Raw genomic sequence first — 19,880 nt, forward strand, 5'->3', positions numbered from 1 at the left:
GCCCTGCATCCAACAAGTCTATTGGTGCTATTTTTTAACAGCTTTTGCTCACTTCCTACCTCAGTGTCACATTTTGGCAATTCTCACAATAGTTCTTTTTCATTATTATTATATTTGTTATGGTGATCTGTGATCAGTGATTACAACTTGCTAAAAGCTCAGATGATGCATTTGGCATTTTTTTTTAAGATTTTATTTATTTGACAGAGAGAGAGAGATAGCGAGAGCAGGAACACAAGCAGGGGAAATGAGAGAGGGAGAAGCAGGCCCCCCGCCAAGCAGGGAGCCCGATGTGGGACTCAATCACAGGACTCTGGGATCATGATCCGAGCCGAAGGCAGGCACCCAACGACTGAGCCACCCAGGTGCCCTGCATTTAGCATTTTTTAACAAAGTATTTTTTAATTAAGGTATATACTTTTTTTTTTTTTTACATATAATTCTATTGCACATTGAACAGACTATGGTATAGTATAAACATAACTTTTTTATGCACTGGGAAACCAAAAAGTTCATTTGACTTGCTTTATTGCAATATTTGCTTTACTGCAGTGGTCTGGAACCAAACCTGCAATATTTCCAAGGTATGCCTCTATAAAACACTAAAACAAATATAAATCAAACATACAAAATCGTAAAAATCACCTAAATTTATTAATTTCACAGATCAGATAAGGCTGATTTGACCTAGATCACACAAATAAAATCAGAGCTTGAATCTGAACCAAGCTCTCAAACATTAATTCAAAAAGATATATGCACCCCATGTTTACTTAAGTATTTACAATAGCCAAGATATGGAAACAACCCAAGTGTCCACTGATTAATAGATAAAGATGATGTAGTATATCTATGCAATGGAATACTACTTGGCCATAAAAAAGAAGGAAATCTTGCCATCTGTAACAATATGGATGAAACTTGATGGTATTTTGCTAAGTGAAATAAGTCAGAGAAAGACAAATACCGTATGATTTGACTTCCATGTGGAATCTAAAAAATAAAACAAAACAAAAACAAACTCATAGATACAGAGAACAGACTGGTGGTTACCAGAAGAGAAGGGAGTTGGGAGGTGGGTAAAAGGGATCAACTGTATGGTGATGGACAATAACTAGACTTAGGGTGGTGATTACTTCTAGTATATACAAATACCGAATCATAATGTTGTACACCTAAAACTTATATAATGTTATACACCAATTTTACCTCAAAATCAATCAATAAATAACAAATTAAAAAATAGGGGAGGAGAGCAGATGATAAGGTAAGAGAACAGAATCTAGCATAGAGAAGGGATTCCAAAACCTTTGCTGAATTAATGAAGACTTGTCTGGGCAGCTAGCAGGTTATTCTTCATGTGGCAAACACTATAAAACATCTCTATGATCATATCCCTTCAAACTACAATATTCCCTATTCCCTTTTTGGGGGAAAGTGAGGAATGAAATTTGCCCCTCTGCATTCAATCTCAATATTTCAGATATCTCTCTCTCTCTAAGATTTATTTATTTATTTGAGAGAGAGCATGCGCACACAAGTAGGAGGGGCAGAGGGAAAGGGAAAGAGAATCCCAAGCGGACTCCTCACTCAGCACAGAGCCTGATGCAGGGCTTGATCTCACACCCCAAGGTCACAACCTGAGCCAAAACCAAGAGTTGGAGGCTTAACCCAATGTCCCACCCAGGCGCCCCTCAGATCTTTTTTTAAAGAAAAAACCTATCATTATCTCTTCCCTATGCTCCTCAATTATTCCATTCCTATCCACATTTTCCTTCCCCTTTTAACTATCCAGATCCAGAGAGGCCTGGGGATCCAAACCCTCCTCCAAGCTCTACTCCCAGGCTCTACCCATCCAACTGTGGCTATTCAAGTAGCTCACGTTTCCTTCCCCATGGGTGAGTACTATACTCAGTTCTTATCCCAAGTCTCCCTCCCACTTAAGATAAAGTTTCTGATGAAGGAGAGGTACTGCTGCTCTGCTACAGCAAAACATTTGACAGCTTTTTGATTTGCCTCGCTGATTATCCCAACTTCCAGAGGAAAAAGAACACAATGATAAGAATTTCTACTCTACGCTTAATACTAATAACTATGATTAACTGGATGATTAAAAGACAAGAACTTAGGAAGAAGATACCACCATCAGGGCGTCTCAGTGGTTCAGTGAGTAGAGCCTCTGCCTCTTGATTTCGGCTCAGGTCATCATGAGGTCAACCTCATCAGGTCCCTCAGGGTTGTGGGACTGGGCTCCTCGCTCAGCAGGGAGTCTGCTTGACATTGTCTATCTCCATCTCCTTCTGCCCCTCCCCGCTGAACTTGTGCATGCTCTAATAAATAAATAAATCTTAAAAAAAAATACCACCTTCATCTTATCACTTTATAGTTACTAAAAAGAAAAAACAGCATATGATAACAAAGGTTTCAATACAGCAGATTCTTAAATGTTCACAGAAAGCACAGGTAAAATTTCCTATTTGGGGACTTGAAACACATAGAAGTGAAGCTGAATGACCATGTCTCAAAAACATCATCCAATATTACATGGACAAAGTGATCTCTCAAGTCTCTCAAGATTTAGAATGTGAAAGGCTCACTTAGTTTGACAAGTGGGAATAAACTATCTGTAAAACTGAAATGTAAGATTTTGGGAGTCACGTACATGGTCCAAACAGTTTTACTATATGGACCAAAAACAAAAACAAAAAAACAATGAATACTGCTCATAACAAAACTATTTATCCCATACCACCATTTCTAAGATTCTTGATATGCTACACTTTGTGTTCATACATAATTTGTTGCTTCAGCATTATTCTCCCAGAAATGACAGTTTTGGACCTTAACTAATACAAAGTGATTATAATTTAAGATTTCAGATATGCATACAAATTAACAAATTAATTATTGTGTTTGTGCATCATACATTTTTTTTAAGATTTTATTTCTTTATTTGACAGAGACACAGTGAGAGAGGGAACACAAGCAGGGGGAGTGGGAGAGGGAGAAGCAGGCTTCCCGCCAAGCAGGGAGCCCGATGTGGGGCTGAATCCCAGGACCCTGTGACCATGACCTGAGCCAAAGGCAGACGCTTAACGACTGAGCCACCCAGGAACCCCTGTGCTTCAAACATGTAAGTAAAACTTAGCCATGCTATACTAAAAAGATAACTAGTGTCCTTGTAATCAATCACCACAGAATTAACAGAGATGGTTAGTCAAAGATGTTGGCCAACAGGCGCTTTTATCCAAAATGCCTAAAACCATACTGGCTATTTTCATGAATCATTAGAAATTCACACCAAAAAAAGTTACCTTGTTACCCTATTTATATGTGACTATGAAGTATCCAAATCTGGACTACCCTGTGCAATTAGATCCAGCAAGATCATCAAAACTAGAGAAACGCAAAGGGTAAATAACACAGATTAGAAATATTGCTAATGTTCAGCATAACAAAAGCAAGAGGCAGCAACTCATTGCTCCCCTCCTTGAAACATTGTTTCCCTTGGCTTCTAGGATACCACACTCTCAGGTTTTCTGCTTTTCTTACCACTCATCAGGCTTTGCTTCCCCACCCCCCCACCTAACCGTAAAATGTTGGCATTTAGCAGAGTTCTCTCCTAGGCCCTCCTCATGAATTTCACAAAACATGTCCAAAACTGAACTTACGATTTCTCCTGAAATTTATAGCTGTTCCAATATTCCTTATCTAAATAAGTGGACCCAGTAGCCACTCAGTTGCTCAAACCAGAAAACAGTCCTCTTATAACTCCTTCTTTTATACCTAACTACATATCAACCAAGTCCAATAAATTCTACCTTTAAAATATCTTAAATCGGGGTGCCTGGGTGGCTCAGTTGTTTAAGCAACTGCCTTCAGCTCAGGTCATGATCCTGGAGTCCCAGGATCGAGCCCCACATCGGGCTCCCTGCTCAGCAGGGAGTCTGCTTCTCCCTCTGACCCTCCTCCCTCTCATGCTCTCTGTCTCTCATTCTCTCTCTCAAATAAATAAATAAAATCTTAATAAATAAATAAATATAATATCTTAAATCTACTCACTCTCCTTCATCACCTCTAATATCAACTTAATCCAGGCTACCATCTCCCATGAGGACTAGTGCAACAGCCTCAACAGCCTCAATGCATTTAGTTTAACTCCCTTCCAAACTGTTCATTTGCAGCCAGACTGAACTTTTTAAAACTTATACAGTCACTTATCATTAAAAACCTTCCAAGGCAGGGGCACCTGGGTGGCTCAGTTAGTTAAGCGTCTGCCTTCGGTTCAGGTCACAATCCCAGGGTCCTGGGATCGTGCCCTGCATCGAGCCCCACACCAGGCTCCCTGCTCAGTGGGAAGCCTGCTTCTCCCTCTCCCATCCCCCTGCTTGTGTTCCCTCTCTCTCTGTGTCTCTGTCAAATAAATAAATAAAATCTTAAAAAAAAAAAAAAAAACCTTCCAAGGCTAAGTAAAAAATCATTACCATGACTTACATAAACTCTCAAAGATCTGGCTCTTACTTACATCTACAGCCTCATTTGGAACCATACTCCCTTACATTTAAAGATCCCTCATATACTGAAATCCCTTCAATTCCATAAACACGCCACTTCTCATCTTAGTATCTTTGCACATGCTGTTTCCTCTGTCTAGAACACATTTCACTCCCTTTGGCTAACCAACTCCTCTTCTGTCAACCTTCCAGGATCAGTTTAAATGCCATCTCCTAAGAGTGGCCTTCCCTAACCTCCAGACAAGATGGCATCCCCAATGCTCCCACAGCAATCTTCTGAACATTCCTTTCTTAATATTTATCACAGCTGTTATTCCTAATCCAACACCTGCCTTTCTCATGAATCCATGAACTCCTCACCAGCAAGGACCTGTCTGTTCAGTTAGTCTATTACTAGTGACTACTAAAGTGCCTCGAATACATTAGGTGCTTAGGATATGAGAGTGGACTTAGTAAATTACAGCATATTAAAACTACAGAAACATCTCTTGTACCCCAAATAAACTTAAACAAAAAGAAATGCACAATGTATTTTTCATTCAATTCAGAGATCAAAATTCCATTCAAATGAATCTCTGGTTTAGGGTTAAAAAAAAAATACTGCTACATTACACAACTATATGTCCCATACCAACATACCTAAGATTCTAACGCTAGACTTTTGGTTTATATTTGATTTTTTGATTCAGCATTATTCTTCCCATACAGACTGTTTTAGAACTAGTTTGAAGTGGTTAAAAGATTTCAGAGACATACACAAATTAACAGCTTGATTTGATCCCTATGTGTAAGTATTAAAAATATTTATCAACCCTCCCCCCAAAAAAGTGTCAACCCAAAGAAGCAAAGACATTTAAGAAGTTAAAAAAGTTAGAAAATTTTATGATACAACCAAGTGAGGAATCTCAGTATTCAGCTTTTCAAAAAGAAACTATATATGTGATTACCAAAGAATTTTTAAACAGTTACCAGTTGTTTTTTTTTTTAAGATTTTATTTATTTATTCATGAGAGACAGAGGAGGAAAGAGAGAGAGGGAGAGAGAGAGAGAGAAGCAGAGGGAGAAGCAGGCTCCCAAGGAGCAGGGAGCCCGATGCGGGACTCAATCCCAGGACCCTGGGATCATGACCTGAGCCGAAGGCAGACGCTTAACCATCTGAGCCACCCAGGCGCCCAAACAGTTACCAGTTTTAAAGTAGCATACAACTATACAAGACCTCACTGATGCTTAATAAAACAATCCTAACAAGCATAAAACCAATAAACTAAACATACCCATTCAACAGTTATATAAAGAATTTTCAAGTATAATGAAATAGGATAAGCATTTAAATAACTTTTAGTTATATAAAACCCTTGCTACACTCTTAAGAAACAGCACAACTTACATGGGGCTTAATCAATTGAATAACAGAAAAAAAAAAAAAAAAAGGATGGCTATGAATCCAAATTAAATCTAAGTTGGAGAACTTATCTCATAAAAGACCCAACTGCACATGCAATATTTTAGTATGAAATATAATTTACAATTGAGGAAAATGAATGATGGGCTTTTCTACTACTAAAATATACATAATTTCTGACACTTACTGTCTAGATCAACAACTCTAGAAACTCTGACATCTAAAGCCTGGTTTTTTTGTGTTTTTGTGGGGTTTTTGGCTTTTTTTTTAAGATCTTATTTATTTATTTGACAGAGACAGACACAGCGAGAGAGGGAACACAAGCAGGGGGAGTGGGACAGGGAGAAGCAGACTTCCTGCGGAGCAGGGAGCTCAATGCGGGGCTCAATCCCAGGATCATGACCTGAGCTGAATTCAGGCAGACGCTTAACGACTGAGCCACCCAGGTGCCCCTCAAAAGCCTGTTTTTGATGAACTTTAGAGGTGATGAGGTATCAGAAGAGTTAAAAACAGTCAGAAAAACACTTTTTTGGCAGAATTTTTTTATTTTATTTTTATTTTAAGTAGGCTCCATGTCCAATATGGGGCTTGAAGTTACAACCCTGAGATTAAGAGTTGCATGCCTGGCACCCCAGAAAGGTACTTTTATACTCTTACACTTCCATTCCCTTTTCCTCCCCTGAGCAGGAGAAAGCTCAGGTTTTTGGGTTTGTTTGTTTTTTTTACACTCATTCCATCTCTTCCACATAGAGCCTAGCTTAGTGCTTAAAAACATGTAAAATAAAAATGGTATTTTGATTGAAACCATATCTAAGAAACTAAACTCAGAGCAATCATCAGCTCTCAACTTAGCTTCTTAAATACAAAATTAACATGAATCCAACTCAGCTCTTGTTTTTCCTTATGATTCAAGAAGTAATTCAAATAGCCTGTGTCTCTTCAGACTTTTAACATATTTGTTAGCTTTAAAAAAATTGTTAGGCTTTTAATTTCTGTGTAAAGAGAAAACAGGCAAGAATAAAGAATATCACCTCCTAGGAAATCCACGGCTGACACAAAAAGCAGTGTGACATATAGCTTAATAATATATGCTAAAGAGTACTGTACCTCACATAAAGTAGGTACTAAATAAATACCCTTTTTCTTTATAAATTTTTGCTTCAACCTGCTCAAATTTTGCTGGGAGAGACTTCAGTGCCAAGTCAGTATTTTTCAAAATTTTGTTTTTCCTCATGCATAACATTTTTATATAATTCAAATTTATTCTCTTGCTGTTCTTTATGAGCTGGCATCTGTTTGGGCTCCCTGGATTCTTACCTCTGCTTCTCAAAGTGTGCTGGTTTTTGCACAGAGTTAAAAGTGTCCTAGCTTTCTGCTACCTCACTCATGGTATGACAAAGATAAAACCAAGATACTTCCAGACTAACCCAAATCCATCAAAGGAAATATTTATGTCTTTTACAGATTCCTTGGGCCACCTTCTTGATACCTTCTTGATACCCTCATATCTGAGCAGTAGGGAGAACTTAAGTTCCAAACTCCAAAAGAAAATGTCAAATCAAATGTCTGACCATTTGTTTCGAAAAGTTTGTAAGCATACTATTAAAAGGCATTAGGAAGAATTATCTTGTCAAATCAGAAAAAAGAAACGTATAAGTTCTCCAAAACATTATCCGGAACTTAAGAAAAAAAATCTGGTATCTTTCTATACTATATACAAATCATATATTAGAAACAATTTTTTATTTATTATGTAACACAAATAATTAAACACAGAGGAAGAAAAAATAGTCTATTACTGACTACATAGTGTTTTGACTTTTGTAAATTTAGTTACTTGAGTGTTACTAATATATTTTATAGAATTTTAAAGCAGGAAGGGGCCTAAAAACTATCGTGTCCAAAATTCAAGGTTTTACTGAGGAAACTGAGACTCATAAGAAATCTCTAGATAACACATGTGACATTAGTAGAGAACTCCGTCTCTGAACACTGTACTCCCTTTCTTTACCTAGTTTATGACTGTTTCAATACACTTAATTATCCTTCCTATAAAATCACAAGTTTCTTTAAGTGGCTTTCTGCTCAAATGAAAAGTTGGTAGATGTGAACCATCAAATCTATAAAAGGCTGTAAAGTTAGACAAGTGGTGAGAAGACCAGAAGATAAAGACGACTGTCCATAATTTGGAAAACAAGGTAAGAAGGAAAAGGTTCAAAAATACATATATACACAACAAGAAAAAACAGGTTCTAATACAACAGTATATGCATACTTCCTACCAAAAAGATAAACTGTATTATTTCAGAGTTCTCAGATATTCTTTCTACTTATTTTTCTTAAATACCACTATGAAGAAGTATTTCAGAAAATTTATAGAAGTTCTATTAGGAAAAAGGAATAGTGGAATGATTCCTTATGCTTCTCTTCAATGATAGTTGCAACAAAAGGCATAAATTAAATATATATATATATATATATATATATATACACACACACAACATCAGAATCTCACTATGAGCTATATTAAAAATCACTACTAAACAACCTTGCCATTCTTCTCAGGCTATACTAACTAATATTCTTGGATAAGTCCAAGAATACTTATTTATTCTAAATTTTCATCTATTTCAATATAGGACTATAATATTTCAGCATATTATATAAAATCCAGACTTGAACAATATAAAATTTACATTTTATGAAAGTCACACTAGCAAAATTCCTAATGAAACTGCAGTGCACTGGTAATGTACAAGCCTAAAACACAAGACCATGAAGCCAGGGACTGTAGGATACAACATGTCTTTTACTAGTATATAGGGGCACCTGGGTGGCTCAGTCGGTGAACATGTCTTTTACTAGTATCAAAGTAGAATAAGGGAAGGGAATAACAACAGACAGTCCCTGGCACATCACACACTTTCACATGAACAAGAGGACTGATAAAGAACAAATTTTCCATAAGTATTTTAAAAATCCTGTACCCCACAATACAATAAATCTGCCTGCTACTTACTGATTAGGAACAATTGCTAAAAAGGGTGAGATATCCCAGACTGCACAATATTTAAGTTAAAAATCTATTTCTTAATATTTTAGTGTATTTTATTATCCATCAAATTAAATATAAAATAAGCAACTGATACTTTACTTTTCTGATTAAACTCTCTGATAAGGGCCAGACCTAAACAAAAGTATTAATTATATACCTCCCCTTGTCAGAACTTTATGCTTATAAATGTTGTGTTCCCTTCATAATGCTTCATTCATTCATTCATTCATTCAAATAACTTAAATAACCACCATCTATATAAAAAAGGTAAATACAACTTAGACTTTGCCCTTCAAGTTTGCAGGGAATGAAAGACATATGCATGTAAACAAAGTTATAATAAAATGTACTAAATACTATAATTGATATACATATTGCTAAGTGAGCTTAGAGGAAGAAGCAATGCTCACTTAGGCATCCCATTATCCAAGTGAAGCAATTTCTGAAATCAAGAAAACTGATTTCTAATTTCTCAGCAAAGCTAAGAGTATCTTTTAACCTAGCACCTATTATCAAAATATTTTAATATCCTAATGAATATTACTGAAGTATGTTTCAAAATATTTATCTTTCCTTAACAATCTTTCCTGTAGCACTGCCTCACATGACTTTTATTTTCAAACAACTTCAAACTTTATTTCAAGAGCAATGGTTTTTCATGGAATTCTTAAGAATGGACTGTGGGCTTAAAGAATCTCAACATTTCTTCATTTAACATTAATATCTGTAAACATGGGCTGTGATATACCCTTTCTTATTTAGGAAACTTGGAAGCCAGTTGGAAAGAAATTTGCTCATATACTTAAACATAAAACAAAGAGCACAAAGAATGACTTTAATACACACACACACACACACACACACACACACACACACACACAGAGACTGTGCTAGTACTCAGAAATGCAAGTCATAAATGTCTAACTAAACAGAACCCTTTTCAAGTATTTTCCCTTTTTCTAAGTTAACTGCACAGTATTTATTATGTTCTGTAATTTATTAAAATACAGTGAGATCTGATTCTAAGGGATTAAGCCTTACCATATAATCAGGAGAAATAAACTCTACTTGATTATTTTTTAAAAGATGAAAAATAGATAACAAGTCTAGCCACAATGCACAAGGACAGCACACATTGGGGCACAAGTGTTTGTTTTTTTTTTTTAAGACTTTACTAATTTATTTGACAGAGAGAGAGAGCACAAGCAGAGGGAGTGGTAAGCAGAGGAAGAGGGAGAAACAGGCTCCCCTTGGAGCAAGGAGACTGATGCAGGGCTCGATCCTAGGACGACATGAGCTGAAGACAGATGCTTAACAACTGAGCCACCCAGGTGCCCAGGGCACAAATTCTGAGACAGAATGAATATACAAGTATAACCACTGAGACAATAAAGTACAATACCTCAATTTGGATCTATTCTAGAGAATGTAGTGTGTGTATATATAGTTGATTAAACAGATTTCTGTTAAAAGTACCTAAGATGACCACTTAACACCGCATGAAATTTCCTGGCTCCAGGTCCTTTCTTGAGAAAAAGAAGTAAATTCTCCCTCATCTGAATATCTATAGTATTTTACCTATAAAGCACAATATCACATTTTCCTCTTATAAAATGACTAACTCACATCTTGCTGCCCCATTAGATCTATGTTTGATTTGTTTCTACCACCCACAGCCTAAACTAAGTAACCTAACTAGCACTCAATAAATAAGTTTTTGGATTAATAAACAACAGCATGCACACTCACATATCCTCACTCTCACTCCCACACATAAATACACCAAAAGAAGAGGTGGGGGGGAGCCTAGGAATTTAGTTTTGCCACAAGCTCAGTATGAATTATGTGACAGATAAAAATAAAAATCTATCATATAATAGAACTGTGGTATTCAAACCAAAGGCAGCCAGAATCTCAACTTTTCCTTCTGTTAGTTACACCGTATTTGGAATATAGTATTAAATTTATTTTGAGGTGGTCACTAAAACCTTACAAAGGCTTAATGATTGCTTATTATTTCATGGTACTCATAAAGAATGGGTAATTTAAAAATATCTGAAGGTAAGGTTCATAGAAATTTACATGAATTGCTGCCACTAAAATTTTTATCTAGAAAATCAAACAGACGCTAAAATAAATATTTTTACCTCCTTTATATCAAAGAGATTTTATAAGTATTTTTTTCTACAATGATCATTACTTTTTAATATGGAAAAATAAGTTAAATAAGTTATTTATTTCCATGCATAAAACACTTTAAGCTTCATAGCATTTCTTATTATCTGATTTTTCATCCATTAATATCTTTCTTAAGCATCTGTACATCTGTACTTAAGCATAAGTACAAATAATAAACATTACTAAATAGTAGCCAGGATGCCTTCCTATGAGAAACAAAAAATACAGTTCTAGAAAAATAAATATGAAATACACACATGAAAAGGAACACAGAATGAATCAAATTCCAATGGTACATTTCACCTATTTAAAGGGTCCAAGAAAGGTGTAAGTAAATCTTTAAAGAACTTGAACAGTACATTAAAAGATGATCAAGATTTAAGATAAATGACACAGAAAACAAGCTGTTCATGGTATATTCAGCAATTAGATCATTCTGGATGAAAAAGACACTTAATGTTGGGAAACAGAATAAAGTTTAGAAAAATAGACTAGAATTAATTTATAGAGAGAATCTTGAAAGCTAAGAAATCTGGTTTACAATCATCAATTGAAGACTTTGGAGCGAGAAGCTGACATGAAAAAGGAAGCATTTTAGGAAGAGTCATCTTGTAGAAGTCCACAGGATAGCTTTAATGATAAATGGAGTGGAAGCTGGGAAACCTATTAGGAGCTAAATGAATCAGGGTTACAGCAGTAGGAAAAGCACAAAAGGAACAGATTTACTAATTACAGCAAGCAAGGCAGAGTCTAACAAAGACTACTCTAAGATTTTGTATCTAAGTGTCCCTAACCCACAGAAAGAAAAAAAAATATGGGGTTTAAGTGAGCCAGGTCTGGCTCAAATCTATGCTGTATAACTTTAAAGAAATCATTTAACTTCTCTGAGCCCTAGTTTTCTTGGATATAAAAAGATATTTACCCTGTTTGGGTTTTGAGAAGATTAAAATAGGAAGATGCATATAAAGCATCTATGCACCTGGGACACCCCAGGCACTAAATAAATGTGATTTTTACCTTCCTCCCTTGGCTCCCTGTTCTTTATCCCTTAACAATTCTGAGAAATGAGCATACAATAGGTAATCTGTCTACAAAACTCATTTTAGAACTGATAAAATTGAGTTTGGGGTGCCTGGGTGGCTCAGTCACTTAAGCATCCAACTCTTGATTTCAACTCAGGTCATGATTTCAGGGTCCTGAAATCAAGCCCCACGTTGGGCTCCACACTGGGCGTGAAGCCTGCTTAAGATTCAGTTTCTCCCCCTCCCTCTGCCCCACCAAACTCCTGTGCGCTCTCTAAATAAATAAATAAGTTAATGAGAAATTAAATGACTTAATGACATAAAACCAGCTACCTTCACTGTTGGCCCCCTAAGACATTTATCTACCCATAAATCATATAAAAAGTAGGAGGAAATTATGAAAAAGAATCTTCCTTAGGGGCACTTAGGTGGTGCCGTCATTGAGCATCCAACTCTTGGTTTCAGCTCAGGTCATGATCTCAGGGTCAGGAGATCAAGCCCTACGTCCCACTCTATGCTCAGCACAGAGTCTGCTTGAGATTCTATCTCCCTCTCCCTCTGCTCCTCCTGCTTGTGTTCTCTCAATCTCTCTCTCTCTAAAATAAATAAATAAATAAATAAATCTTTTTAAAAAATCCTCTAATAATACAATAAAGGACTGGATTCATAAATTTAAAAACATTTAAGTTTGACTGTTTCCTTAATATAAAAGGGTAATCCTTTTTAAAAGAAAACATTTTTTTGCATATATACCAAATTCTAGCGTAGGCTGAATTTCCAAATGGGGACCTTTCTATTAGAGAAGGAAAATTAATGGTATAAAATTTCTTCTTCTAACTTGATTAAATATGGAAAACTTCAGACTCAGCAAGAAATTTACTCACCTTCCATGGGCATGGAAATTTAGACGTAAAAACTGGTCCTCATGTGAAACTGCTCTTTTGGCACGCTGGTGTTTTTGGTGTAATGAATCCACATCATAAGATAATCCTTCATAATGTCTAATGTATTTATTTAAAGGATTTCCATACTGACCTATAAAAAATAAACAGTTTGAATTAGTATCATCTTGATGGTCCATTCTAGTTCTAATATGATTCCATGATTATTCAAATATCTACAAATACATATGAAACAATTGTCTCACTAATGTTAGTTTTTTACTTTCACATACTTTAAAAAACTTATTGTAATGGGAATTTCACCCACACAAAAGTTTGAATGTTAGCCATAGGTTTGTCTTTGATGTCTTCTATCATGTTAAGTTTTCTATTAATACTCTGTTGGTAAAAACTACCAGGAACAGATGCTGACTTTTGTCGCCTGCTTTCTGCACCTAGTAAGTTGATTATATGGATTTTTTCTTTTTAGTTTATTAATTATGATGAATTAAATTGACTGACTTTCTAGTATTAAGCCAACTCTGCATTACTGAATAAACCCTACCTGGTCACAGTGTATTATCTCTTACAGTCATGAGAGACATCGGTCTATAGTTTTCTTTTTTTGTACTATCCTTGCCAAGGTTTGATATTAGAGTAAAAGAGAAACTGAAAAAGTATACGTCTTTTTAAATTTTCTGGACCCTTTTATATAGAATTGGTATTAGTTCCTCCTTAAATGTTTGGTAGAGTTCACCAGTAAAGCCATCTTGGCCTAGAGTTCTCTTTGTGAAAAGGAACCTAACTATAATTTCAATTTCATATATAGAAGAAGAGCTATTCAGGTTATCTACTTCTTAAGTGAGTGGTAAGAATTTGTCCATTTTGCCTAAATTGTTAAAGTTATAGAAATAAATTTATTCATAATATGCCCTCATGTTTTTTTATATCTTTTGAATCTGCAGTGATGTTACCTCTCTCATTCCTGATATTGGTAATCTAAATCTTGTCTTTTTCATTTCCTGATCAGGATGGCTAGAAATTTATTGATTTTATTGATCTTCTAAAAAAAAACCCTTTTATTTCCTTTCATTTTCCCTCATTATTTTTGTTTTCTATTTGTTGATTTTCACTTTGATCTTATTTCTTTTCTGCTTACTTTGAGTCTAACTGTTCTTTCTTATTTGTTTCATAAAGTAATGCCACTGATTTAAGACTTCACTTCTTCTCTAATCCAGATGTTTAGTGCTATAAATGTCCCCTTAATACAGCATTAGCAGCATCCCATAGATTCTGTTACGTTGTGTTACCATTCTCATTCTATTCAACATACTTCCTAATTTCCTTTTTGATCCAAGTCCTATTAGAAGTGTTACTTCTAATCTATCACTTATTTTATAACCCAGAATATGACCTATCTTTGCAAATATAGACACTTGAAAAGAATGTGTATTCTGCTGTTAACAGTGAATGTTCTAGATATGTCAATCTCTGCTCTTATTGAATATTCTATAAATGTCAACCAGGTCAAGTTGGTTACCGAGGTTGTTCAAGTCTTCAATATCCTTATTGATTTTCTAACTATTATCAAGACAGGGGTATTGAAATCTCTACGACTGTAATTTTTTCCTATTTCTCCTTGCAATTGTTTGCTTGATTTTTGAAGCTGTTATTACATGCATAGATGTTAATGATTATCATGCCTTTTGGTTTAAATAATCCTTTATCATTATCAAATGACCTTCTTTATTCTTTGTAATATTCTATGTCCTAAAATCTACTTTGATATTAATATGGCCATTACCCTCTTTTGGGGGGGCTAGCATAGTGTATCTTTTCCCATCCTTTTACTTTTTAACCCATTTGGTGGTGGTGGTGGTGGTGGTGGTGTTTTTCAGATTTTTATTATTTATTCGAGAGAGAGAGAGAGCACAAGTGAGGGGAGTGGCAGAGGGAGAAGCAGACTGCCCACTGAGCAGGGGGCCTGATACAGGGCTCATCCCAGGACCCTGAGATCATGACCTGAGCTGAAGGCAGACACTTAACTGACTGAGCTACCTGGGCACCCCTGAACTAATTATTTTTTATGATTCCATTATTATCTCTTCATTGGATTATCAGCAAAATCCTGTTTGGTTATTTTAGTAGTTGCTTTAAAGCTTATAGTATATAATCATTAACTTATCCCAGCCTACCTTTAAATGATATTATACCACTTCAGGTATAAGAACCTGACATTAATATACTTCCATTTCTCTCCTGCTGGCCTTTAGAGGTTATTGCCATTGTATATTTTACATATATATATATATACACATATATATATCTTATAAACCTCACAATATATTATTATTGTCTTCATTGAAACAATTATCTTTTAATGAGGATTAAATAACAAGAAAAAAATCTTCTCTAGTATTTCCAGGGTTATTTCTTTATGGTGAATCCATATTTCCATCTGGTATCATTTTCCTTCTGGATGATTTCCTCTAACATTTCTTCTGCTGGTGAAAAACTCTGTCTGAAGGTCTTTATTTTGTCCTCATTTTTGAAAGATATTTTCACTGGGCATTCCAGGCTTTCAGGTTTGTTTGGTTTTTTTTCTTTAAATACTTTAAAAATGTTGGTCCACCATCTTTTCACTTGTATTCCTTCTGAGAAGAAATCTGTCATCCTTATCTTTGCTCCTCTGAATATAATGTATCTTTTCCCTCCCTAGTTTGCTTTTAAGATTTTTCCTCTTTATCACTGGCTCTGAGCAATTTGATTACCATGTGTTTCTTCGTATTTCTTGAGCTTTATTTCAGTGAACTTCTTGGATCTGTGGGTGGACAGTTTTTCAACCATTATTTCTTCAATTTTTTTTTTAACTCTCTCCATCCTTCCCCGGAGGGACTCGAATTACAAGTGTATCAGGTGATTCAAACTTTTCCCACCGTCAACTGCTGGTTTTTCGTATTCATTAAAAATTCTTTCTTCTCTTTTCATTTTAAATTGTTTCTACTGCTGTATCTTCTAGTTCACTAATATTCTGCAATATCTAATCTGTTGTTAATGCCATCCACTGCATTTTCCACTGAAAACACTACAGTTTTCATCTCTAGAAGTCAGATGTGTTTTATATTTTCTATGTCTATACTTAACTTTTTAAATATATGAAATAGAGTTATAATACTCTTTTAATGTTCTTTTCTGTTAATTCTAATACCTGTGTCACTTCCAGGTTGATTCCAATTAATTGCTTATTCCTCTCATTATGGATTGTTTTCCTGCTTCAGTGCATGCCTTATAATATCATCTTTCACCAAATGGATGCCGAACATTGCAAATTTCACTTTGTTGGGTGCTAAGCTTTTTTGTATTTTTATAAATATTCTCAGGCTTTGTTATAGAAGAAAGTATAGTTACGTGGAAACAGTCTGATCCTTTTGGGTCTTGCATTTATGATTTGTTGGGGGGGGGTCTGGAACAGTGCTCAGTGTAGAGTTAATTATTCCCCACTACTGAAGCAAGACCTATCTGAATAGTCTACCCCACTGCTTCACAAATAATGAGTTTTTTCAGTCTAGCCAGTGAGAACAGGCACTATTTCCTGCTCTATGTGAACACAGGGCACTGTTTCTTTCCCTGGCCTTAGGTAGTTTCTTTACATGTATTCGCTGATCAATATTCTGCCAAACACTAGGGAAACGGAACCCTTTGCAGATCTCAGGGATTCTCTCTCTATGCAGCACTCTTCACTCTGATAGTCTGGCCTCATTTGCTTCCCCTCTCTCAGGGATCATTGTCCTTTACCATCTGGTGACTAGTGTCTTTCAAAGCTGTGGTTTCCCTGTTTTGTTTTTGGTTTTTTTTCCCCTTAGGTTTCCTTAGTTTTTTTCAGGCAGAGGGATAAATTTGGTCCTGGTTTCTCCATCTTCACCATGAGCAAAAGTCAAAAAAGAGTGATTCCTTAAGAAATCAAAATTTCTTCCTAAAGAAAACTGCCTTCTTTTATAAAAGAGAACACCAAAATTAAAAAAAAAAACTATAATGGTTTATCTAACATTCTATAAAGCCTAAGTGTCCATCACTAAATTTTCTATATACATACAAGTCAGTGGCTAGTCATCATACAGTTAAGGACACACATTCTTATGTCAAATCATCTGGGTTTAAGTTCTGAAGTTTTCAGAACTTAATATATTTAACACTACTGAGCTGTACACTTAGAAATGGTTAAGATAACAAATTTTACGGTAAGCATTTTTTTTACTAGAATTAAAAAATTATCTGGTTTAAATACCATTACCTTCATTTATTAGCCTGTTTCCCTCATCAAATGGAAAACTCAGCTTCAGTGTCCCATCCTTAAAACTGGAGAGAAGTAGAATACCTTTCTCCTAAGGCTGTTTGGATTATGATTTAAGCCATGTGTGGTAATTAGCAAAGTACCTACAATAGTGTAGAGGCTCAGTAAATTATTCATCATTATCATCCATCTCCTCCATCTCTTCCTCTACTTCCTCCTCCTACACTTGCCTTTGAGACCTACATACACAAATTGAGGCCATAAAGTGAGGAATAAACACAGAACTGGGTTTTCATTCTGATACTTCCTAGCCATGACTAGATGAGCTGGGTAATTATTTAACTTTTTTAAAATCTCAGAATTCTTATCTGTAAAATAGAGACAAGGACTACCTTAAATGGACGTAAACTGCTTAGCACAAAGACTAGCATTAAAGGATCATTTAATGTAAACTATTATCAAGTCACTTCACTGTCCTTTTAAATGCACATCTCTCAAGAGAAATGACAAGAATGGAGTCCAAAACTAGAATCCGAAATTATGTTTGCAACTAACAAAGACAATACAGTGAAGCTAGGATATGAGATGATAAAGCCTGCTAGTATGAAACTTTTAAAAATCAAAACTAAATAATGGAATCAGATATTATACCATACATTTTCCACATTCTTTAAAAATATTTTTAAGTTTATACTTGGGTTTTAAGAAATCAAGAATGAGGAAGTTGTAGTATGAGAACTTTTGGTAGTTTCTTTCAATTTGAAATTCAATGTAGGGGGGCACTTGGGTGGCTCAGATGGTTAAGCGTCTGCCTTCGGCTCAGATCATGATCCCAGGGTCCTGGGATCAAGCCCCATATTGGGCTCCTGGCTCAGCAGGGAGCCTGCTTCTCCCTCTCCCTGTGCCTCTCTCCCTGCTCATGCTTTCTCTCTCTCTCCCTGTATCTCTGTGTCTCAAATGAATAAATAAAATCTTAAAAAAAAATTCAATGTAGGATTTCTATTGGATTAATGAATTGTATTTAAATGGACTGAGTAGCCACAGCACAAACTTGGCTTTGCAAAGTTACTGCTCCCACTCCTTTTTCAGCACCAAAAAAGTAAACTTTTTAAGTCACAGTTCAGATATGTCACTTTTGACAACTTAAAACAGTAACTACTGTAGTTCTGGTGATGTGATAAAAGCTCAATTATTTGCAGGGATGGAATCCTACTGGGAGAGTTATTAAACAGTCATCTTTTCTCCATCCCACACACAAAGGGATTTTCTAAGGGAAGATAATGTTTACTTTCACTGATAAAGGATCTGAGTAATGATTTTCTGAATCTTTATAATTGAGATAAAACATGATTCACAGATTTTAACTGGTAAAGTTAATGCTACCCAGAAACATAGTTATCAAGTCCATGTCATTATCAGCTTCTACATAAGACCTATGTTTCTATGTTAACTATGCATAAATATCAGTATTTATGAGATGATCTCAGTAATATAAAAAAAACCATTGGGGCGCCTGGGTGGCTCAGTCGGTTAAGCATCTGCCTTCGGCTCAGGTTGTGATCCCGGGGTCCTAGGATCGAGCCCCGCGTCGGGCTCCCTGCTCAGAGGAGAGCCTGCTTCTCCCTCTCCCTCTGCCTGCTGCTCTCTCTCTGTCAAATAAATAAAATCTTAAAAAAAAAATCACTGAAGTTAAGATAATGTACTGAAACTATATTATGTAATTTATATACCCTAATACTTAATAAAACAAGGGGGAATCCATGAAAAAAAAAAAAACGTTTAAAAAGCAGCCCATTCTCACATATTAAAAAAATTCCTCAAGAACTGAAACCAAGTAAAAAAAGGATATAACCAGTGTGTGTTGGATTAAGCTTATACAGGCTCATGAGCACCAGATCTCTTCCCAAATCAGCATTCATTGACATTATGTTGGTAGCTTGAAATCAGCCAGGGTGGGGGGGTGGACGGGGGAGTATTTATACCACTGAAATTAGAACAGGCTACAAATCAGAGGATTTTTTTCTTGTTTTCAAGAGAGCCAGTGCACTAATACAACACTGGGCACAACCTAATGGTATAATCTCTCAAACAGGCAGCCAAAGAAATAAACAGAATATTCTAATGAGAAAGTGGGAAAGCATAGCACACTGGACTCCTGATGCTGCTCCTAATGTTCAGAGGTCATACAACTCGCTTTTTTTTTAAATCTCAAAAGAGAAGACAGCCCTGGAATTCTCAAAAAGGTTGAATATGATCATGACTCCATGACTGGAGAAAAGTGGGTAAAACACAAAATAGCCCCTCAAACTTTGGCTCAGAGAAAAGGGAAAAAGAAATTACCCACATTATTATCACAGCAAAAAGAACAACAGGGCAGGGAAAATCGACACAACCATAAACGCTGTCCAAATATACTAGAGCAAAAACAAAGAAACAAAACAAAACAAAAAAGCAAAATAGAAAAGAATCCAATTAAGAAGGAAACAAAAAACATTTGGAGACAATCCTGTACAAAGTGGAATCAATCTTAGATAATA

General features: G+C 35.6%; 1 protein-coding gene across 1 annotated transcript in view; it reads right to left on the minus strand.

The window, feature by feature from the left end:
* The window catches only part of ADAM10 (ADAM metallopeptidase domain 10), a 133,622-nt gene that overhangs the window by 85,449 nt on the left and 28,293 nt on the right, over positions 1-19,880 (minus strand). Inside the window, exon 2 of the mRNA XM_028100032.2 lies at positions 13,056-13,206. Coding sequence (XP_027955833.1) covers positions 13,056-13,206 — 151 coding nt within the window. The remainder of the gene's footprint in view (positions 1-13,055; positions 13,207-19,880) is intronic.

Source organism: Eumetopias jubatus, unplaced genomic scaffold (genome assembly GCF_037043125.1).
Source record: "Eumetopias jubatus isolate StellerSeaLion01/CBP00866 unplaced genomic scaffold, mEumJub1_p1.0 scaffold_7, whole genome shotgun sequence".
Taxonomy (NCBI): domain Eukaryota; kingdom Metazoa; phylum Chordata; class Mammalia; order Carnivora; family Otariidae; genus Eumetopias; species Eumetopias jubatus.